This window comes from Hemicordylus capensis, chromosome 5 (genome assembly GCF_027244095.1).
Source record: "Hemicordylus capensis ecotype Gifberg chromosome 5, rHemCap1.1.pri, whole genome shotgun sequence".
Lineage (NCBI taxonomy): Eukaryota > Metazoa > Chordata > Lepidosauria > Squamata > Cordylidae > Hemicordylus > Hemicordylus capensis.
Window position 1 is genome coordinate 117,889,227 of NC_069661.1, and position 23,827 is coordinate 117,913,053.

Genomic DNA, 23,827 nt, shown 5'->3' on the forward strand with positions numbered 1-23,827 from the left:
TGAGTAAGAGAGCTTGTAGCTCCCAGGCATGCATGGGTTTTGATGGGACTTTCTTGGCTGCACTGGCACTAAAGTGTGGAGGTGTGGAGTTGCATTAGTGTACAGCAGCAGAGTAATGGTTTACACCCTTCATGGAAGCTTTTCACATGGGACTTTTGAAGCCCTTTAACTCTCATCTTCTCTGGAATGGAAGGTGTGTGTTCACATATCGGCTAGATTTACTCTGAAGTCCCTGCAAGTTATGGGGAGCAGTTCACACACAATTCGGGTTTTCCACTCTGCATTAGATTGTAACCCGATTTATATCTGGGGTAAAAAAATTCCACTATTTGTGTCAGTTTTGGGGGACAACTTTGAGTTTGCAGTAAAGTTTTCCTGTAAACTCACGGTAAAACCTGCTGTGTGTAAAAGCACATGTTCTTTCATATGAGTTCCTGAGACTTTTCGAACATAACAACCTAACATCTGTATCTTTTATATGTAAATTGATTATATATTCTCATGCCCTATCACTTTCAAATGGATGTGACAGCCATATCATTAGCAACCTTTACCTTTAAAAGCAGTTTCTTCTTTTCTTCCTCACTGAGTTGCTTAGGATTACTTGCAAGTTATGTTATTTTGTTATTAAATTTTATTGCATTTTATTTTGTTGTTTTTTTGGCCATAACTGCTGGAAATTTGAGCAATGCTTCATAAACCCTACAGACCAATGTCTCCCATTCAGGAGCCATTTATGAAAACGAGTTCTAGTTGAGAATTTTGGAGCACACAAAAGGAAGATTGGTTACAATGTATGAAAGAACTGCAATATCATATTTTATTTTGAAGTAAATGCCACTGTGGATTGTGGTTTATGTTCGATTCAAGAAAAGATTATCTGTGTTAGTGTAACATAATTTAGGAAGTCATTAGTTCAAATCTCAAGCCTGACAGGAACTCAGTAGGTAGTCTTGGACAAACTATTGTCTCTTGGTCTCCATCTTCCATCTGCATATAATACTGACCAACCTTACAGGGCTGTTGTAATGTTTACTAATATGAAGCACTGTTTGAGAGTTGAAAGCAATCTAAGCCTAAAAATGATTAAAAACCAACTGCTGAATGCTTATAATATATGCTGGAAGTGGGGAAAATAACATGTGGCCAAAGTTCTGGAAAATGTTAGTTTGCTCACAATGCTGGTTGTATTAAGATGATCCATTGGGGTTATCTATAATGTATTGCTGAAGAAAATTTCTAGCATTTCCCCCCTTAGAATCCAGACCCCATTTTTGTGGATTACATTTTCCCCTGAGAGGTTTACATTATTAGCATTTGATTTTAATTCCTCACACTGTGCAGGATATTAGTCAGATTAATCTTTGTACCAGTTTCTTATCGATTAAGATTTTAGGCTCTGATGCAAGCTTAAATAATAATAATAATAATAATAATAACAATCATCATCATCATCATCATCTGTTGCTCTGAACACAAAACCACCAACAAAAATAAACCTCAGAGGAGTACTGCAGGAGACTGAAGAGGCCAATGAAGAGAAATAAATGTGGAGAAAAAAAACCCCAACAACTTTGAACTGCTCGGGCTGTGCTGCAGGTTGAAAGGGACTATCTCATTGGAGGCGGCGGCAGCGGCATTGCAAACTCCAAAAGACACGTTTTGTGTAGGTCTGGTTGTCTTTTGTAGTCACCGTCTCTTGTGTGGCTTGCAGGGGTTGACTGGCTCCCCGAAAAGCACCTATGTGCTAACACAACAAGCCAGTCCCTGACGGGAAAAATTAAAGCCAACCCTTAGCCCTCTCTTGTCACTCTGGGAGGAAAATTAGATCTTGTTTGCAGTAGGCTCCACCAGTGTGGACAGGAAATGACCCCTTCACCAACTGCTTCTTTAAAAACAAGCAGTGGAGCCTGAAGCTATTCAGTCTCTCTCCCTCTCCCATGTTCTCTCAGCCTCTCTCTTTCTCTCTCTCTCCCCCACCCCCGTCTCTCTAGCTAGATACAGAGGGCTCCAGCAGCAATTCCCAGCCAGTGGTGCTGCTGCCTCCCCTCCCTCGCCTGCCTGCCTGCCTCTCCCTCCCCCTCCCTCCCTGGCGCTGCTTGTGTGCTGCTTACTTTGTACAGTGAAGAAACACTCAGCCCATGTGCTCTGTATGGATGTTGGTGATCCCCTTCTGTGCGCCTTGATTCTCTGCAAGCAGGCAAGATGTCCAGCACACCACATGACCCTTTCTATTCTTCTCCTTTTGGCCCCTTCTATAGGAGACACACACCATACATGGTGCAACCGGAGTACCGAATCTATGAAATGAACAAGAGGCTGCAGTCTCGCACGGAGGTGAGTCCCCCGTCTCCCAGCTTGTTTTTAACTGGGCATGCTGAGCTCGCGAGGCTGGATTCCAAATCCGAAGCGTCCCGCTACACGGTGCAATGATTAGATGCTGGAATGAACATCCCCCGCTTCGTCTGGGACTTTAATTGGGTACTGCTTTGGTCCCCTTACATGCGATGCAACTCTTAAAAAAAAACAAAAACACCACCAGGGGAAAAAAAGCAGATTGCTACAATTAAAAAAATTGTGTTGCAGCATTTAAAGGGTTTGGTTTGAAATGTCAAGACTATTTCAGTAGCATGATGATTTTTGCCAGGGATTTGTCCTCTTTGACATTTTACAGTTGCAGTATTCCAAAGGTATTGTTTGCAGTTAAAAAAAAATGTGTCCATGTATATGCTTCAGTTTGAGCGGCGCGGGGAGGGGGCGATTTGGAATTTCTCTTCTCAGCTATCAACATTGAGCATGAAGGCAGCAAAGAGTTGGTCAAACTTATTGAGGGCTGCCTTGTGCTCATCACAAATGAGTGCAGCAATCTTGAGAACTAAAATGTTTTATTCCTTTAACAAACAGTTCACCATTTCACCCTGCACAGGATAATAGGATAATGTAAACTGTATGAATCCAGTGTTTTGTCTTGCTTTGTAAAATCAGCTAACTGGTTTTGTACCACTCTGTGTGTGTGTGTGTGGTGTGTGTGTGTGTGTGTGTCTATCTGTCTGTCTATCTATCTATGAATGAAAGATGTGTGGGTCTATGTATGTGTGTGCAGGCATAGCTGAGTATGGAACATGTTAACTGAAAAATAGAAGTATTGGGGCATTCTGCCATCTAAAATAACACTGAAATAAAATGATATAAAGAGGCAATACTTCTAGGGTGTATTTAGATGAAGCATGTGGGGCAAAGAAACAGGGAGCTGCATTTCTTCTTCATGTGTCTTCAGTAACTCACATACTTTTTTGTTCTCTTCTAAGTAGTTTTCCTGCATGGGGTACAGCTGGAGGAACATAAACGTGGAAAGGGGGGAACTAATAAATATCTGGGAGTGAACATATCTACAGTGTCACTGAAGACTTTGTGGCATATTTTGTGAGATCTGCTGCAGGTGGTGGCGGCATAACTTTTCAAGGGAACCCAAAGTTATTGTAAAAAGAAACAGACAAGTTGATTGTCAAGCACAGCTATGAGTTGAATGTATGGGCTCTAGTTAATAAGATGTGACCTGCTTTCTGATTGGAAAATTGGTAGACAGCGACTGATTTTTAAGCAGTATTGAGACCATTTGTTTTTAAATACCATTCTGTTTTCAGTTTTGGAAACCTGTTCATAATAGCCATAATCTCAATAGGTTTGTTGCTCCCTCAAGAAGTTAACAATTCTCATTAGTAGTATCTTGCAGGAACAAATGCTTCAAAAAGGTACAAATCTTTAGGATTTTATTACTTTTTATATGGGTTTCTGGAGCTTGGATAAAAACGATAGCATTTTAGAACTGCCACTGAATTTCACATCAAGTGGCATTTTAATGTGGCTTTAAAGAGTGCATCGGAAGAATTTTTAAGGAACTAAGACATCGGAAGAATTTCAAGGAAAGCAAAAGGAATGCTGATAAAGATACCTGATAAAACCTCTGGTGTTTTCTGCACATCCTTAGTGGCTTGGGAGAAATTTCTTTTCCCCCATCTACCCCAATCTCTTGAATGCATAGACTAGATTGTGTGATTTGCTGGCAATTTAAAACTTCTGATTTCTTGGGGATTTTCATGATTGCAGTACTTTTGTTTTGGAGTAGACCTAGTCTCTTCATCTCCTGCCTGATGATTCTCCCCTCCCCCCCCTCCCACAGAACTTGTGGGAATATGTTCCCTTGCAAACACATTCTAATGAATCTTTTCAGATTCAGCTTGTGGCCTGTTTAATTCGCTTTCTGTTTACACATTGCTCCATTGGGTGTGCTACTTTGTACATGGAGGATGATGACAACTTACCCTGCTTTCCTCAAACTTCCACAGACTTCTCAAACTTTGCTGGCTGCCCTCCCCCTTCTTCCTATATGTGGGATTTGAGGTTTACCACTATCTCCGTTCCCATAGACATGCCAGCAGAAAGAAAAGGAAGCTAAAAAATCCCAACATGCCATTTTCAATTTAAATTAGAAAACAAATAAACTCAGATCTGCCCAGTTGCATGGAGGTGGGTTCACACCAGCCTAGTAGGCCAACTTCATATTACAATATTATTTTAAGTGTAGGGATAGGATTAAAATATTTTAGAGAGTCCTTTAAATGTTGCCTTTTGGTAGCAAGTTTTTATAATATAGGTAGTGTTACTCTTTCAGGATTTTGTCCTCAGTCAAGAAGCAGGAGATTTCAAAATAAAGAGTTTTTTAAAAGTTAGTATTCTTATCGTCATACATGAGATCTAAGAAATTTGAGGTGGCAGAAGAGATATTTGTCTTCTAAAATTGAATATTTGCACATTCATTTTGTACATAGGGATGTTTGTGTGACATTTACCTTTTGTGAAATCTTCAGAAATTTGGCATGCTTCTTTCAAAAAGAGAAATAGCTTCTGCAATGAAGCTCAGCCCTAGAACCTGTTTTTGATGTGATATAATAATGAATACATTTAAGCGTGTGCAGAATGCTGTCCTCACCCTAGCAAGTAACCAGAATCAGTCACACACACTGTTTTGAGACTGGGAACCAGTTTTCTAGGTAGACTTGAGCCATCAGTGCCTCTATTTAAAACAAACAAACCAAAAAACTAACCACTGACCATATTAAGTAATATGGTACAAATTCTGGGTAATGAGAATTGGCATTTTCTAGATGTACCAAAATGATTTGTTATGTGATTAATTTGTCAGAACCACTGGCATTTTGAATTTCCTAAACTTCCAAGTCAGTTGCTGAGTTTTTCTTTATCCCCATTTTTGAGGCATGCATTGTCTTACTGACTTCCGTACTGTTGCATACAATCTGGCTATTCCACCTTTCCTAATAAGAGCCATTTCACACATTACACAACAATCAGCCAGATTTGCCACTGAGTGGTCGCTCAAGAAGGAGCTGCAGCCAATCTTGACTCTCTGTTTAGTGTGCCTGCACAATACCATCCTTTCAAACACCTGTTTGTTACATTTATGTTACTGTACGTTTTTAGGTGTACATCTAAGACTATATGTGTGCTCCTGAACATGGAAAGTGTAAAAAGATCCTGAAATGGAAGGGGTTTCATCCCACATTTTTGTCATTTCGAGTGGCTTTTTAAGGAAATGGCGATTATAATTCCTTAATATTAATTATCAGGGCACGAAGTTGTGTAGCACAGTGGTGAAAAGTCTGACCTATGGAATTAGGAAGCTGCTAGTTTGAATCCTAGCCACCTAATGGCACAGCGGGGAAATAACTTGCCTAGGGAGCAAGAGGTTGCTGGTTCGAATCCTCTCTGGTATGTTTCCCAGTCTATGGGAAACACCTATATCAGGCAGCAGCGATATAGGAAGATGCTGAAAGGTATCATCTCATACTGCCCGGGAGATGGTAAACCCCTCCTGTATTCTACCAAAGACAGCCACATGGCTCTGTGGTCGCCAGGAGCTGACACCAACTTGACGGCACAACTTTACTTACTAAGTTTGAATCCTGCCTATACTGTCAGCTCTTGAGGTAGCCTTAGGCCAGATACTCTCTTTCAGCTTCCGCCCTATCCCCATCTACTATTGATTGATTGATTAAGTGCCATCAAGTCAGTGTCGACTCTTAGCGACCACCTAGATAGATTCTTTCCAGGATGATCTGTCTTCAGCTTGGCCTTGAAGGTCTCTCAGTGGTGCATTCATGGCTGTCGTAATCCCATCTGCTATAGGGGAATAATAATACTGACCTGCCTCTACGGTTATTGTAAGGGTTACAAGATTGTTTATATGAAATCCTTTGAACTCTCAAAAGCAATATATGAATGAAGTGTTGTTATTAAGGGTGAAATTTTAACTATCAGTTTGAACCAAGCAGATAATACTTGTGATAGTGGCGGGGGGGGAATCATTGGGGCCTATTTCTCTGTTTTTTTTGTTCTATTTGTATTGTTTTGCTAGTGGGGACTGCTGTGGTCTTTACTCTTCTTCCTTAACAAGGGTGTGGTGAAGTGTCTTGTAACTGTTGCTCTAAGGTTGTCATTTGCCATAGTGGCATATTTAGAACTTCAGGAATCTATCTTATGATTCATTCTGAAATAATGGGATGTTTTTTGAAACACAAGGCTAGCAATGTTGTTTGTCTGTCTTTGGGGCAGGAAAGTTTAACTTGTATTGTAGCTTAACAACCATGTAGCTGACACCCTGGCCCAAAACAGCTGAGAAAAAGAGCTTTTAAAATCAGTGACAGTGACTACCAAGTAAATGAGTTAGGATTAGAGAGTAGGGATGTGCATTTCGTTTTGGAGACAAAATGTTTTGTGAACAAAACAGGCCATTTCGGCTGTTTTGTAGCCAAAACAAAACACCCAATGCTCAAAACAGAAAATTTTGCAGCCAAAACAAAACGTCCCTGTTTCTGATACAAAACGTTTTGTTGTTTCGGCTGTTTTGGAACTCCATTTTGCAATCGCAGAAAGTCTTTCTCCTTCAGTCTCCATTTTTCGTTTTGACATCTGTTTGAATTTCCAGCCCTTCCAGCCCACAGATTGGCCAGCAAAAGCATGGGCTGATCTGCTGGCAATTGCCTCCTTATTCCTTTTAAGCAAATTTAAGGGTAAATTTTACCCTCGTTGGCCAGTGGGGCAGTGTGCATTTCATTGTTGTTGTTTCACACTGTTGTGTGTAGATCAATTGCATTTTGGGCGGGTGTGTGTGTGTGGATGTGCATGACCTCTGGATATCTGCCTGATTTTTTCCAAAGCTCTGCTGTTGTTGATGTGTGATGTTGATGCTCTTTGGAGTGGATTGGGGGCAGAAAGGGGGCTTTAGGGGCAGAAGAGTGGTTCAGGTGGTAGTGCTCCAATGGGTGCCTGCTGCCACCCAGATTCCAAAGGAATTGGGGAAAGGGCTGATTTTTAAAGAACTTCTGAAGTTGAAATGTCTTTTGGGCAGTCGGGTCAGAAAGGGGGCCTGAGGGGCAAAATAGTGGGTTGGGTGGCAGTGCCCCAAGGGGTGCCTGCCACAACCCAGATTCCAAAGGAACAGGGTAAAGGGCTGATTTCTTAGGAATTGTGAGAAGTTTATGCTTCTTTAAGGTTCCCCCACCCCCAGGGAATAATGGAGGTTTCATCAGATGCATAACTCCACCTGGGAGGCACTGGGGTGGCCGGGAGTGAGTGGTGGTGTAGTGCACATAGGGTGCCAACCGCCCCCATGGTTTGCTAACCCATGGGGTGCTGGGTTCTGTTGTTTCTGAGGTGTCCTGAGTGTAGATTCTCTGGTAGCATATGAGATTTTCAATGACGAACCATGAATCCACTCTCATATGCTACCAGAGAATCTGAATCTACACTCAAAACATCTCAGAAACAACAGAACCCAGTACCCCATAGGTTAGCAACCCATGGGGGTGGTTGGCACCCTATGTGGTCTACACTACCACTCACTCTGGGCCACCCTGGTGCCCCCCAAGTGCAGTTATGGGGCAGGAATTATGGAGGTCCATCATTCCCTATGGGGAAGAACTTTACAGACACGCAAACTCCATTACATCTTTAAAAACCAGCCCTCTGCCCAATTCCTTTGAAATAATTCTGGCAGCTTCCTTGCCCCCACTGGGCACTACCACCCACCCTACTCTGCTCTGGGCCACCCCTTTCCCCCCAACATGAAGCTATACTTTTTCCAAAACCTCAATTCTTCCCTATGGGAAAAATCCTATACTTCAAAAAATCACCAAAACCCAGCCCTTTGCCCAATTCCTCTGAAATTTGGGTGGTAGTTTCCACCCATTGGGCACTACCACCCCCACTCACTAGTTTTTCCCTGGGGCCATTTTTTAAAAATCCAAAACATTTTGGATTTGGATTTTGCAATTTCGAACAGAGAACAAAATGGGGGTGTTTCGGATTTGGGCCAAAAACAAAACAGAAAAAAACCCAAAATGCACAACCCTATTAGAGAGAAGGAGATTAAGGTAAATAAGGCTTGTTTTGTTGTGTGCTTTTATTTTTAAAGGTGGGGAAAAGTAGAAATCAAAACACATAAGAACACAGCCATTTATTTGTTGGAAATGTGGTACATGGATTTGTTCATGGTTGTGCTTCATTTATCTAAAGAATTTAGACATTTCTGTACTTAATATAACTTGAATAATCTTAGCAGCACAAAGTTAGTTTAAGTTAAACCACCACACTGTATGTGCTTTTCCCCTTTGTATATATGGTAGGCAAATGCTCTTCACTGGTGGTATAGATCTTTTATGTTTTCTTTAAAATAGTGACTAACAATTTTAAAAAAGGAGCAGTAGTGTGTAAAAGTTTCTTTAATGGTATTAGAATTTAGTTCAATTCACATATTTTGTCATGTATAATGTCATATTCTTAGACTATTGACACAAGCAGCCTAGCCAAGGTTAGGGCAGACCAGCCTGGAATAGGCTGTTTGTGTGCAGCTCCAGGATTCGCATGAATCCTGGTGCTGCCCACCCACCCAACTATGCCTTTAACTCTGGCCTTTAGCCAAGGTTAGCACCATTAACCCTGGTGTCTACACAATAATATTTCAACATGGAGGGAAAAGGCAGTAAAGAAGTGACCGCAAGTTTCCGGTGCATTGATTTGGCACATACATTATTCCGGGTTTTGTCATTGTAATGTGCATTGGATCATGTAAAGATCCAATCAGAAAGCGGCAAACAACTGTCATTATCCCAATTATAACAATAATTTTATTAGATGGTACGGGGTCCTTCACAGAACTTTGCTGAGACGTTCATACCAGTGGAGATAAACTGTTCTTGTGGTGTTCAGCTTGAATTGTGGTAAGTTCTGAAATAAAGGCTCCTAAGGCTCAGGGACCTACTTGCCAGTCAAGAGCCCCTTTTCTTGTGGCTTCATCATAGGATCCTCAACAAACAAACAAACAAACAAATACAAATCTCTTCTTGCTATTCATTGATCATTGAATATGGTTTCCTAATGAAGTTGGAAACTTCATTATTGCCACTAATGTGGCAATAATATATAGGGAATGTAGTGAATTCATGACTTCAGTCAATGCATCCAGCAATGCAATATGAAAACTCACCTGGATTTTTCCTCCAGTCTGTATCCCTGTGTTGTGCAGGGCTACATGCTCTTTCTTGAATTTTGGGGCTGTTGACATGACCAGCCCTACCTGCATGCACACCATCCTACCCAACTTCTTGGTTGTGTGGCAGCACAGACTGCTGCCAGCCCCATTCAGGTTGTCAGCAGCCTCTCCTACCCCAAAGCATCCTGGAAAGAGCATCCTGGACTCTAGAATGGCTTCAATTCACTGAGTGAGTGGTGCATTGTGAGCTTTCTGGAGGTTGGGTGTGCTCCCCCCGGCCTCTCTCTCACCGCGCCGCTCTCCAGAGCAGTGATCATGTGGGCATGTGGTGCAGCAAGAGGGGAATCAATGGCTGGCCATGTGGAGGGAGGTAAGAATGCTCCTGCCTTCCCCCGCCCCGACCCCAGGATAAACGATCGTGAGAATGATCTTTTTGTGTCTTTGAAGCATGATTACTGCTGCTTCTGTGCAAATTGTGACGAGGAAGGGGAGATTTCAGTGGAGAAGGATTGGGCAGAAGGACATAGCCTTATAGAAACACCCCCCCCCCATATTCTTTATTCTTGCCTTATTTTCAGTATAACCTCCCTTTTTCCATGACTGTAAATTTTTACAAAGGCAGTAGGAATTTGCTCATGTCCATCTGACACACTCACTCAAATATGATAATCTTTGAGGAATGGGCCCCACTAGTTTTAATTTGTCAAACTGCTATTAGGGAAATCACCCTTTCCCTTTTAAAACCGTTTTAGGGAAATAACTTTCTTTTGTGTGATAACAGGTCTGTTCACAAAGCAACTTAAGTAATGCAAATAACAAACCTTTGGTAGTGAGCACAGTCAAATCAGATTTATTTAATAATAAATTTGCTTTAAGTAGAATAATGCAATATTAGAAAATATGTTTTGAGATGATAACTCTGCTATAAAGAGAGATGCTTTATTTGTTCTCAAATATTCTAACTCTTCATAGTGATGGGAATGCTAGTAAAATTCTTTGCAAAATTGAACTTCAGATGTATTTCAGTGAAAGGCCACTTTGAAAAGGTGACCTCAAACATCTTTTGACTTTGTCTAGGCATTGAAAATGAAGACAGTTGACTTAGGTCACACAGTCTTCCTATTTATGTTCATTAAAATTTTTTTTTCTACATAAGTTCTTTACATACCATTAGTGGTTGTTGCCTCCTGCTCTATTCTCAAATATGAATATAATATAAATATAAACTGGAAACCTGTGCCTGTGATTAATCTGTGATCAGGCATCTACAGATCCACTTGCCAGATTGCCAGTGGTGAATGCCCACAATCCTCTGGCAAGCAAGACATCAGGCACCACACAGATCTCCTCACCAAAGTTTTCATTTCCACAACCATTTCTGAGAAGGTAAGAAATGGCAGGAATCCTTTCTGAGCAGTCGGAGAGGGCTCCTACTGTTTCTTACCATCTCCATATTCCAGAGAGAAGACCTACTTCTTTCCTAAGATCTCTGCCTGTTTCTAGGATCTGAGGGAAGAGGATCTGAAGGAAGAAAGGGGATTGCTAACAACCATCAATAATTACTAGTTAGCGAGCTAAGCCTAAATGTTCTATGATAATGTTTCGTTTGTATGTTAGATGCCTTGGGCACCTCTTTGAAAAGAAAAAGTGGATTACAAATATTTTAAATAAATAAACCTTCATTTCAGTTGAAGAATGGGTGTTGTGAACAAGTCCAGTGTAAGAGGAACAAGTTTACCTTGAATCATAACGATCAACTTCCAACAATCCAACAAAAGAACACAAAAGTATACATTTCCCTTTGAACACAATAAACAGAGGCCAACAATCCAGAACACATTCTTTCTCTTGTCTGGGTTGAGGTTTGGCTAAATGGAGCTGATCTGGAATATATATATATATATATATATATATATATATATATATATATATATGGTTTTTTGAGCTAAGACATTGGTTTTGCTAATTTTATTTATTTATATTTGTTTTTATCCAATAATAATTTATAGAATTTAAGCAAAGCTTATTAAGACTACAGGATATGCAACTGTGATATTCAGTGTCATTTGTGTCCTTTTTTGTTGTTGATCACACGATCAGCCATGACATGTGCTAGGGATATTACCTCTCCAGTATTATTCCTGAAAGAGATCTGGAATGAGTTCTTAACAGCCTGAATGGCTTTAAGTGGAGGCTGGACAATTTTTTGGAGAATAAGTCTATCAACAGCTACTAGCCCTGATGGCTATAGGCTACTTCCATGTTTAGAGGCAGGATGCCTCTGAAAATTAGTTGCATGGGAGCAATGGCAGGAAACAAGGTTTGCCTTCATCTCATAGTTGTGTGGTTTCCCCAAAAATTTGATGGGTCAATGGGAGAAAGAGGGTGCTAGACTAGATAGACCTTGGGCCTGATCCAGCAAGGCTCTTCTTATGTTTCTGGGCTGAGCATTCCTTTACCCTCCTTCCACCTCCTCTTCTTTAAAAGAGAGGATTTAAAGAGGATTTATTCTTTCAGGACCAGATGAGATCCCACATTTACTACAAGATCTACCATAAGTAGAGTAATCCAAGTTCTGCTATCAATTTGCACCAAGGAACAATTAGCAGGGGTAGGGATACTGTTCAACACGCTAACTGTGTTGTATTGCAATCTGTGGAAGCAGAATGTCAGGAAGTACTTTCTCAGCAGTTCTACCATTGAGCATGTTAAAACCACACTAGAAAGAAAATATTACCATCTCTAGTAGTGAGCTCTGCAGTCACAGCCCTTGGTCCTCTGTGATTCAATGGAACGGAGTGGTTACTGCTACTAAAAACTGCTGTGATACTGGGTTATGGAAGGAGATTTCCAGACACGAGTATATAACACTGAGTTTGTTTGGAAACTGTTTTTAAATATTGTTTTCAGACATTGTTAATTGAAGCCTGTTCTTCTTCATTAACATTGTTTGCATACATTGGCACTGGCACTCTGCTATTGTGCCTTATGAGCTATTTACATCCAACATTTTCTGTTCCAAAGAATATTCAAGGCATTTAACAACATAAGGGTCTACAAATATTAGCTTAACTTATTGACCAAGCATCCATCTGCCCTGCAGCCCTCATTTCAAACCTCACACACCATCCTGCTCAGAGCACACTCCTAACCTGCTACACACCCCAAACACACACAATAGGAACACAAATGGACCACCTGTCCCCCAACCATGTGGTTAACATCCTCCCCCCCACAGAGTCCACAGGTGTGAAATCCTTCCTATGATAACCCAATCCCGCTATGACACTGCTGCAGTATTATATGCATTTTCAAAACAGATAGCAGTTTCAGAAAAATTAATGAACTAGGGATTTTTGTCTAGATCAGAGGTTCCCAGCTTTGAGTCCCCAGATGTTGTTGGACTATAGTTCACATCATGCCCAGCCAAAAGACATTGTGGCAGGGTATGATGGGAGTTATAATCCAACATCTGGGGACCCAAGATTGGAACACAACAATTTTTGGAACTTCTAACCTGCAATTTCATGGTTATTTTTAGGACTGATCTCTACCCCTGCCCCGGGAAATTAATATATTTAGATAATTTTATTACAAACTCAAATATTATATGGCATTTACATTTTCTGATACAATATCCAAGTTGTGTGAAAAAGTATGTATTTTGACTGGAAAGGTGCTTATTTTAATTTCCTCGACAAAGTATTTTATTACAAAAGTGAAGAATGACAGACAACTTTTTCAAAAAGCAAGAGTTCTGTGACACCTTAAAGGCTAATAGCTTTCTGTAGCACAAATTATCATAATCTAGAAAACCTATGTCAGAGACTGTTTCTCCAAGCTACAACACTGAAAGTCTCTGCCTACAAAATTTGGAAAAGCTATACTCTGGGCTTTATTTTTCATTCAGGAAAATGGTGAAACCATACTTTTGGCATGAAAGATTCTTCATTTAGGTCTCTCAGAATGACCCCCAAATTTCTGTTACAACATATGAGGAATGAAGGAGAGGAAGGGAATTTGCTATATTCCAGTTATAATACTTCCTTACTTTTAACTACAGACTTTGACACCTTATGGTATTATCCTAAGACTACAATCCTATCTACACCTACTGGAGAGTAAGCTCTGTTGAAATAACTGGGACTTACTCTGAGTAAGGAGGCACAACTCAGACTGTAAGACACACTGGCCGACATCCATATACGAGCTGCTTGTGCTAAGTCTGCATTTCAGATCAGTGTTGCACAAGTGCAAGTCACTGAGATTCGCTTAACAAAGGTTCTCTTCTGCCAGCTGTAATGCAATCTTTGCATTTCTAGCAAACTAAAAGGTGGTACAAAGAACTGTTCCTGGTTGATGAATAAAATAACTCAAGGTAGTCCCACTGAAATTAACAGAACAAGCCAGACAATGCCAAAGCCTAACTTGTCCTTTTAATTTAAGTAGGACTACTTTAATTTTCCTCATGTCAGCCACCATTTCTAAATGTCCTTCTCTGGTTTTCTGAAGTCTCATTCGGAGCTAGAAGTTCTATCAAAGAAGTGGAGATAAATAGGGTAGGCCCTGCCCTGCCCTGCCCTGCCCTGCACAGTCATTTCTGTGCCTCCTGCTCTGCCTCCTTCCCTCTGTTCATCTTCCTCTGATCTGCAAGCTTTCCCAATTTTTATTGGAAATAAGAATGTTTATAAATTTGTGGAACACCATTGAAGAAAACCACCCAGGCTTCTTAAGGACATGAGTTCCAGAGTCTGGGCACCACATCAGGGGAAAGAAAACAAAACACTGTCCTGCAAACCCACCAACCATACTTTTGCAAGGGATGGAACACAGACTTCTCTGATGATCTTAAGTAGATGCACAAGACCATATAGGAAAAGCACATATCCTGCTGTCAAACTGTTTAGAACATCTAAAGATGCTGCACCAGTTAAAACCAGGGGTCCTCAAACTTTTGGATACTGACTTCCTAAAATAATATATAAAGCTACATGGATTCCCCCTCCACCCACATGTTTAAAGCTACTGGTGGCTAGCATCCTGATTAATGATGTGTAGACCAGAAACGTGTTGCTGAGGGTCAAGCAACATGTTTTCAGTCTTGCAGAGTGCTCTTGGGTAGGGATGTGCATGGAACTGGCAGGGGATGGCTCAAGGGTGAGGGGGAGATCTCTTTAAAAGTGGGGAGGGTGCGCTGCAGTTTAAAAGAGTCTGGCGGGGCGGCTGCATACCTCCCTACCGCCTCATTGCCTCGTTGGACCAGAAATGAACGGAAGTGCCAAGTGCAAGAGCACCTGTGCTTTGGAAGCACGGCAGACTTCACTGATGTTAGAAACACACACACTTTGTTAGTATGTCAGCCATTTATTTGATTAAAGGTAAAGTGTGCCGTCGAGTCGGTTTTGACTCCTGGCGACCACAGCGCCCTGTGGTTGTCTTTGGTAAAATATAGGTGTGGTTCACCATTGCTTCCTCTCATGCAGTATGAGATGATGCCGTTCAGCATCTTCCTATATCACTGCTGCCAGATATAGATGTTTCCCGTAGTCTGGGAAACATACCCATAGTCTGGGAAACATACCAGCAGGGATTCAAACCAGTAACCACTGGCTTGATAATTAAGTCATTTCCCCGCTGCGCCATTAGGTGGCTAGGTAGAGATAAATAAGGCACATTTGCCTTTTAAATGAGGGTGAGCTTGCCTGCTCCTACTTAGTTTTTCAAGTCTAGGTTTTATGTTTGAGGCTGTCAATCTAATTTCAGATTTAAAGTTATTTTCATTATTTGCTCATTATAGCAGCAACTGCTGAAAACTTTGATTCACAAAAGCAAGACTCAAGCAAAGGGAGTAAGTATTTTCATGGTTTTCTCATTTAATTCTTTGTACTCAGCTTTCACACTTACCTAAAATTAAGGAAGAGACACTGTTGAGAATGGAAAGTGAAGAGCTGCTCCAACTTCTCCAAAGCATGGGGAAGAGGGCAGGCAGACAGGAGCTGAAAACCATCTGGATTTTCCACTGCTTACAAAGCTAAGACAGCACAGCAATGGCACTTCTTTGGCTTCTCAATAGATGAGCTCTAGTGAGTGTCTCCTGAGAGGGTACTCTCCCTGGTCTGTCAGCCAAAGAGGGCTTTGTGAACAGCAGAGGAGTCAAGTAGGTATTGGCTTCTGTCTCCATCTGCCTCCCATTGTCCCTTACCATCTCCACATCTTGGACAAGTCAGATAAGGTCTCTACCCTCCTGACAGCTCTCTTCTGAGTTGTTTGGGACCCCTTGCTGGGTTCCAACCCCCAGTTTGAGAATCCCTGAGTTAAAACTCTCAGTCCGGATTTGAACATAATGGGGATCCGGAGACAGAGGCCCCCAAACCTGAACGCCTGACTGCGGGTAACCGCAGTTCAGACCCTAATTCAAACTAAGGGCTCACTCACCCAACTCCAGTTTGAACACTCAGCTTGATGTGAGGCTTGCTGCTTGGATCTACGGTTTGCTGCTGCCTCCATTATGTCTGAATTCAGTAATGGAGGCAGCCTTCCGTGGGATTGCAGTTGACTAGCCGCAATTCAGCCTGGATGTGGCTAAGGGCCAATCTATGTTACAACATAATTGGCCTTTGTGAAATTGTCCCCCACTCCCCAAAAAGCTGCAGGGACCCCAGTCCAGATTGAGACCTCAGCATAAGAACAGCCCTCATGTGTTCATCTCAGGGTGGATTTTATTTAAATCAAACTGATTTAAATCACGATTTAAATCACGATTTAAATCACTAGCAGGGTGGATAAAAATCAATGATTTTTTTTAAAAAAAATTTAAAAATCGGATTTTTTGATTTAAATCGAATTTTTTGATTTAAATCGGATTTTTTGATTTAAATCTGATTTTTTTGATTTAAATCCGATTTTTTTATTTTTATTTTTTAAAAATCATTGATTTTTATCCACCCTGCTAGTGATTTAAATTGTGATTTAAATCAGTTTGATTTAAATCAAATCCACCCTGGTTCATCTAGTCCTGCATCTTGTTTCACACAGTGGGAAACCAGATGCTTCCAGGAAATCCACAATCAGGGTATGAAGGCAACCTTGCTTTTTTGCCTCTCCAGCAATTATTCAGAGCCATGCTATATTTGAACTTGGAAATTCTGTTTAGTGATTATGTTCAATAAACTTTGATAGACCTCTCCTCCTTGAATTTGTCTCATCTCCTTTTAAAGCCATCTGAGATCACCAGATATTGTGAATGAATTCCATATAGTAATATATGAGATCTATGTGAAGATGATAGTGGAGACCAGTGTGGTTTAGTGGTAAGAGTTTTGGACTAGGACTGGGAAAGTCCAAGTTCAAATCCCCATCCAGCCATGAAACTCACCGGGTGATTCTGGGCCAGTCACTTATCTCTCAGCCTAGCCTACCTCTCAGGGTTCCTGTGAGGATAAATATAAACATGTACACCTAGGGTGCCTTGGAGGAAAAGCAAGATAGAAATGTAGTAAATAAAATAATAAAACAATAAAATAAGATGTACTACGTTCTTCTGTCTGTTTTGATTCCTTTTTTTCAATTAGCTGCATTGGGTAACCCTAAGTTCTAGTTTACATAGGGAGAAACCCTGTCTGTCATGGAGAAAAACTTATTTGTATCCACTTTCTCAACACCATGCATGATTTATTAAACCTTACCATGTCGCCACTTAATAATCTTCTTTTCAAAACTAAGAAGTCCCAAGCCCTTTAGCCTTTCCTTATGCAGGTATTAAAGCATCCTGTATACACATGCTTTGTCCCCTAATCATTTGCTATTGCTTAGCAAAGATCTGACTGGCTTGAAATTGTACATGATGCTTGGCTCTTTTGCAAAAGCTGGTCGATTGCACACCCTACACTTTGCTGGTCAATTGGTTTGGTTGTGCAGCATTTTGAGCAGCAAGTCACTGCTTCTTTTTCTTTTCTGTGGATTGGAAATCTTGTTTCTTTATTTGGGACCCTAATCCACAGCTGCACATATGCAGTTTTCATTTCGGGAATTGAAACCCATAGAGATTAATTGTATCCCTAGACAACACACAAAGGGCAGAATCCAGATAGTTTATGTGAAAGTCCATATTTTATTCCTCATTGATTGGTCAGTTCTTTTACAGCTACCTTTCCAATGTGATCACTGTGCAGTAGCAACCCTCTGTAGCCCTAGATGAAAACATATTAATTTGGTTAAGGTTGTGACATTGTTTTGCTCACTTCATTTTAAGATTGCAGGGCTTTTTTCAAGAAGGTCTATACTTGTAGTTTACACATTACCATATTTTATCTCTTTAATCAATGAGAGTTTATTGATTTTTGTAGGACTGCTCCAACAAGAGTTATATTTACCTTCTATCTGAAAATGAGCTATTTTGAAATGTTCATAAATTCTTTCCCAATACATTCAGGTTTTTGTTTTTGTTTTAAATAAATACATTTTAGGGTTGGGAAGAATAAGAGCTCCGTAGACCAATAAGTAGTGGAGGATGGCTTTCTCCCCAGTGCTCGTAGGCCATCCTCTAGTAGTGGGTTGTGTTTCATGCTTTAAGCAGACAGGAAGTAGTTATATTTTGAGGCTTGCTTCCAGAGCCAGGAGGTGCCAATCCCCAGTTCCGTTCCTGTCTTGCTCAAGGCAACACCCCTACATAGAGAGCTCAGCGTTTTTTCAGCTAAAAGACTACCTTTTCACCTTTCTTCCCTGGCTGTCCAAACCTTCCTCCTCATCTCCCCTCCCAGATTGTGTGAGGGTGGGGAGGGAGCTGTATTTTTGACTTATTGGATCTTAAAAACAAAGCTAAATGTTCTCTTCATTATTTATTCATTATTTATTCAATTCGGTTGGTTGGCTTGCTAAAATTTCCATTTCCGTTTTCTCCTTAGTTATTTGTCCTCCCTAAGCTTGTCCTTACGTTTCCTTCTCACATGGGGGATATGCTGCAGGGCTCTGAGTGCAGGGGCCGTTTACCCACAAACCATGAAAGGCACAAGAACTGGACCCACTCAGCTTCCCCGTCATGGTTGTGCTGCCTCTGCCCCTTCTTCCTCAAAGGGGAAAGGGAAGACAGAGGCTATTCCAGGCAAGAAAGCCTCAACAAAGAAGAAGCATTCAAAGGACCCCACTAATCCAGAAAAGGAACCTGCATCACCTTCTTTTCTGAGGATCAGCGAGCGTTTTTTGGTGCAAGAGGTCTGTGTGCAGAAACTGCATCTACCTGGCCTCACCAAACCAAGGAGGCATTAGGAGAAGCTTCAACTCAACCATAGGCAATGCTGGCCAGGCTCCAGGGCTCCTGCCAGCAGACTAGCCAGACTGCCCAAAGGAGCCCATGTCACAGCCAAGTGTACTGGCCTCACCACCATTTGAGCCGGCTCCCCTCTTACCAGCAGGGCCTCCAAATCCCCTGCCAGACCCCACAGAGCAGCCACCGATGCAGCCTCCAGCTGATCATAAAGAACTGACCCCAGGACCAAGCGATCCAGATCCTCTTATGCTGCTCTTACCCTCTGATCCCAGTGCTCCACCGTGCGGAGGTGGATCTATTCCTATGCTTGTAAGTTACCTCCATACCTATAATACCACAGGATGTGCCTGAATGGCTTAGGGAGTTTATCTCCAGGGACTGCAAGACTATTGCCCTGCCCATCCTTCCTCCTACCCCAAAGCCTACTCCCCAGCCCAACCCCCAACCGGCCATCCCCTGTTCCCCCTAGGAACTGCAGGATCCCAGGAAACAGTCTTCCTTCTCTCCTGACTGTAGTCCCCATCGGGATGCCATTCCATCCTGGGAAAGGGGCAGGTTTATACCTAGACACCAGGTCTCCAGGCGTAAGAGAAGGGACTCATGCTCCACACCACCTGATCCACGACTCCTCCCTGCCCCTCGGCCCCCCGGGGACCCCAGCTACCTACTCAAACTATGCCTCCTACTAATTCAGTAGTTCCAGGGCTTGTAATCAGATCATGATGGATCTGACCCAGAGATTCTTATAGGAGGAAGAAGCACCTCAGAAGGCCTCTATATCCCCTTGCCTCTTTCCTCCAGCAGATTTTGACTTCTTGCTCACAAAAGCAAAGAGAACTATCAAAGATGTAACCACAGTAGATAAAACCCAAGACCTGTCCTCCTTATATCAAGAGGTTTTCCCTACTACCTCAGCTCCAAAATTAAGTCTTCCTTTCCCCCATGTTTAAAAATGTAATGATGGCAGAGTGGAAAGGACAGGTTGCCTCCCGATCCATGGAATGTCCTAGAAAAATGTACTCTCTCACACAGGAAGTCTAGTCTCTCATTGCCTTTCCATCAGTTGTCCCCCCACCCCACAGTGGCTCAATTGGTCTCAAATTCGGTCCTCAACATGGAAGGCCCGGAGCAATTGGAAAGCTGGAGAGCTGGACTTGTGGTAGCAAGCATGAATTGTCCCCTTTGCTAAGCAGGGTCTGCCCAGGTTGCATTTGAATGGGAGACTACATGTGAGCACTGTAAAAAATTCCCCTTAGGGGATGGGGCTGCTCTGGGAAGAGCAGAAGGTTCCAAGTTCCCTCCTTGGCATCTCCAAGATAGGGCTGAGAGAGACTCCTGCCTGCAACCGCTACCAGTCTGTGTAGACAATACTGAGCTAGATGGATCAATGGTCTGAGTTGGTATATGGCAGCTTCCTATATTCCTGTGTTCCTAACTCAGCACCACAGAAGATAAGTGCAACAGCCTCCTCAAAAAGGCTCACAAGGCCCAGAGAGGGAGGCTATGAAGAGGGAATCTGAATAGCGAAACTCCTTGGTGCATCAAAGGTAAATGAGGAGGGTTCTGTGCACATCCAAGATGTGCCCTAATTTTTCCTTGGGGTGTAGTGTACAAGAGAGGGGCTGAAGGAGAGAATAACGTCCTATGGAGGGTAGAGTTGACTTTGGGCAGGAAGTAGGGTCAACTTTAAGAATGACAGCATCTGATTGAAAAGTGCAGAGCTCTTTTTGTGCTGAGAGAGCGGTGAGCTCGGAGACCCTGCGGGCGGAGGTGACTACTTCTAAGAATAGGACTTTATAGGAAAGAAATTTGAGGGAAACCAATGAAAGGGGTTTAAACGGTGCTCTGGTGAGGGCATTTAGGACTTTGTTGAGATTCCCCAAGGGGAAGCGATGGATTGGAGGTGGTGCCAAGTTGGTTGCTCCACTGAGGAATTTGGAGATGTGCAGGTGGAGGGCTGTGGAGCCCAGAGATGAAAGATCTAGGACAGATGCAGGGCCAAAGCCTGTGTGTGAACCCAGCAAATAGAAAACTTGCACTTCAGGTGCAGGCCCAGCCCAACTCTTTTACTTCTGTGCTGTTTTTCTGTTTGCTGGAATTTTTAAAACAAGGGAGCATTAAGAATGACATTCTCATCTACAGGATGTAGTGCATCCCACTTCATTCTAGACTAGGTCTCAGTTTCGGCCTCTGCTGGAACTGGTGCTCAAATGAGTTCACAGTAAAGATTTTTAGGAATGGCCAAGTGGCACCATTTAGGAAGGGCCCAATGCCAGTTGCTCCTGTGTTGCAAACCTGTTTGTGCTTATTCCTTACAAGGACTGCAGCAATAGGTTCCAGGACAGCACTCTTCACTTTCCTTTGGATAAGATAGCACTGGTATCCTTGTAATATTTTACAGTATTTATTTACCGCTTAGTAATGAGACCCATTGTTGACTGGGCCAAGTCAGTTTTTGTAGATTACAGTTATAGGAAAGTTAAAGAATATAAATCTATTCAATAGCATTTTTATTAATGTGCGTACAAAAGGGAAGTAAAATAGTTTGAAATTTATATGATTTCAGCTTCAAATATTATTCATTTTATTGAATAATTACTATATATGGTAGATTTGGATCTGAATCTGAGAAAGATCATTTGTATCTCTTGGGCATTATATTATTTAGGAATTATTGATCTGCTTATTGAGTTTTAAAAATCTGTAGTAACTGTAACAGTTAAAGTATAGCTATTATATTCAGGATTTATTCTAAAATAAAAATAAAAATTTAAACCTTTCTCCCAGAATATTCTGGTGTGAAAAGTAGTTCATATCAGGAATTCTAGTCTTTGACCGTTAATTTGACTTGACTTGACTAGCTCATATCAGCTACTTTCAGTGGCAGGATTGTATATGCAAAATTTAGTATCTGTAGATAACTGGAAGCCACCTAATGGTGCAGCAGGGAAATGACTTGACTAGCAAGCCAGAGGTTGCTGTTTCAAATCCCTGCTGGTATCCCTGCTGGTAGACTATGGGAAACACCTATATCCGGCAGCAGTGATATAGGAAGATGCTGAAAGGCATCATCTCATACTGCGTGGGAGATGGCAACAGTAAACCCCTCCTGTATTCTACCAAAGATAACCACAGGGCTCTGGGGTCACCAGGAGTCAACACTGACTCCATGGCATAACTTTACTTTTACTTTAGGTAACTGGAAAGTATGATATTCAGAATTTCTTCTTCAAAATGCATTTTAAAAATATTCACCAAGTATACTCCGGTGTAAAAAGCAGTACATTCAGTTAATTTCAGTGGCAGGATTGTGTACACAAAATTTGGTATTTGTAGGTTTTTGAGAAGTGTGACTTTATTTTGCACCAACCAACCAATCAAATAACCAACCAGTTTTTCAAAATATGTAATAGATTTATTTACAAGAAAAGCATATGTAAGAAAGAAAAATACTCCTGTAAGCAGCAGATAGCACCACCCCATCACCCAAAGAGAGCAACTGAGCAAGGAATGCTTAGTTAACTCACAGCTCGCTCTCTCTGCTTCTAAAATTCAGAATGAAAACTGGCTCCAAACTATTCCTCTTCTCTTTCCCACTAGTTGGACAATGTCTCGTTCCAAAACTCTGATGGGCATTGCATTCCAAAGAGAATCTCTACTATCCAGAACATTAATATATTTTTTTAAATCCTTGACCTCCCTCAGGTGACATTTTAAGCAAAGTCATGCTGAAGGACCCATACTACGTAATCCAGAGGCATCTTTTCTGGGGAAGGAGGGGAGTGGGATACAAATTGGAACAAATGCTTATGAAATTTCTTAACATCTGAGTAGGCTCTTAGTTCCATGTAGATGTTACTGTGAAGACGCTGCCTGTCTTCTGAACTTATTTCAGCAACCCAGAGAAAGAATGGTCTGTTCCACATCTGATTGTTGTGTTTTCTGTTTCTGTATGCAATTTCTTAATATCCAAACACTGCTGATAAGAATAATAATAATAAAGCTTGGCATACAATTGTTTACGGATGAATATGTAGGAGAAAATTAGATAGAAATAAGTAATTTCTCATTGGGATTAATATTCTTCCAAGAATTCCATTCAAATCTCATTTATTTAATTGATTACTATGCTGACAAATCACTCTGAGGACCAAATACTGTGCTCTCCCAATACAGGAGCTTCAGCTACAACTTGATGTTCTACCAATCGTGGCTTGCATGTGGAACAAAATCTATCATATATTGTGTTTACAGCAGACATCCTGCAAAAAATAGATTAAATAAAAGCTGGAAAAATCATTTATTTATATATTCACAGAAACCTATTATCAATTCATAGTCATTCTGTGAGCAGACCCAAGTGAAATCAATCAAGTATCATAATTATTCTAAATTGGTTTTCATTGGCTATATTCAGTGCTATATTCAGGATGGGCCCAAGGTTTTGGTTTCCCTTGATGACTGAAAAATCCTCCCTCCCCCCAGTATATTCTATCATCCAGTCATTGGCATAACAAAGCTACATTAAATGATTAAGATTTGACTGGGATACTTTTTAAAATTTTCATTTTTAAAATTTCAGTATCATCATCATCATCATCATCATCATCATCATCATCATCATCATTTTAGTACAAATATGTATATACAACTTTTCAGAAAAATTATTGTGATGAAATGGGGGTTACTCTAGGCTTTCCTGGGATCTACCCACAGTTGAGAGATTGCTCTGATCCCAATCTAGGAGCATGCTGCTCCTTTGAGGTAGGCTGCCACCAGTTGAAGACTGATCTAAAGCCACTGACTTGGCTTAGACACAGCTCCAACAACCTAGACCTGTCTGGCTTGGGACTTACAGGCACTGTACAGCCGGAAGCCCCACAGCTCAGCTCCAGACAACAATATATTTTTCTGAAAACAACTCAACAGTAGCGAATGACCTTATGAGGCACATGGGGGAGAGATGTGCGAGTAACTTTCCAGAACCTGTTAAA

The 23,827-nt window shown here is 41.4% G+C and overlaps 1 protein-coding gene across 4 annotated transcripts in view; it reads left to right on the forward strand.

The window, feature by feature from the left end:
* Positions 1 to 2,064: 2,064 nt before the first annotated feature.
* Positions 2,065 to 23,827, forward strand: part of LDB2 (LIM domain binding 2) — a 378,881-nt gene continuing 357,118 nt past the window's right edge. The window contains exon 1 of one of the 4 annotated variants that reach the window (XM_053257538.1): positions 2,065 to 2,337. In XM_053257538.1, the coding sequence (XP_053113513.1) occupies positions 2,206 to 2,337 (132 nt within the window). In that variant the 5' untranslated portion in view covers positions 2,065 to 2,205. The remainder of the gene's footprint in view (positions 2,338 to 23,827) is intronic. The other 3 variants (XM_053257536.1, XM_053257537.1, XM_053257535.1) reach the window with 3 other exon arrangements.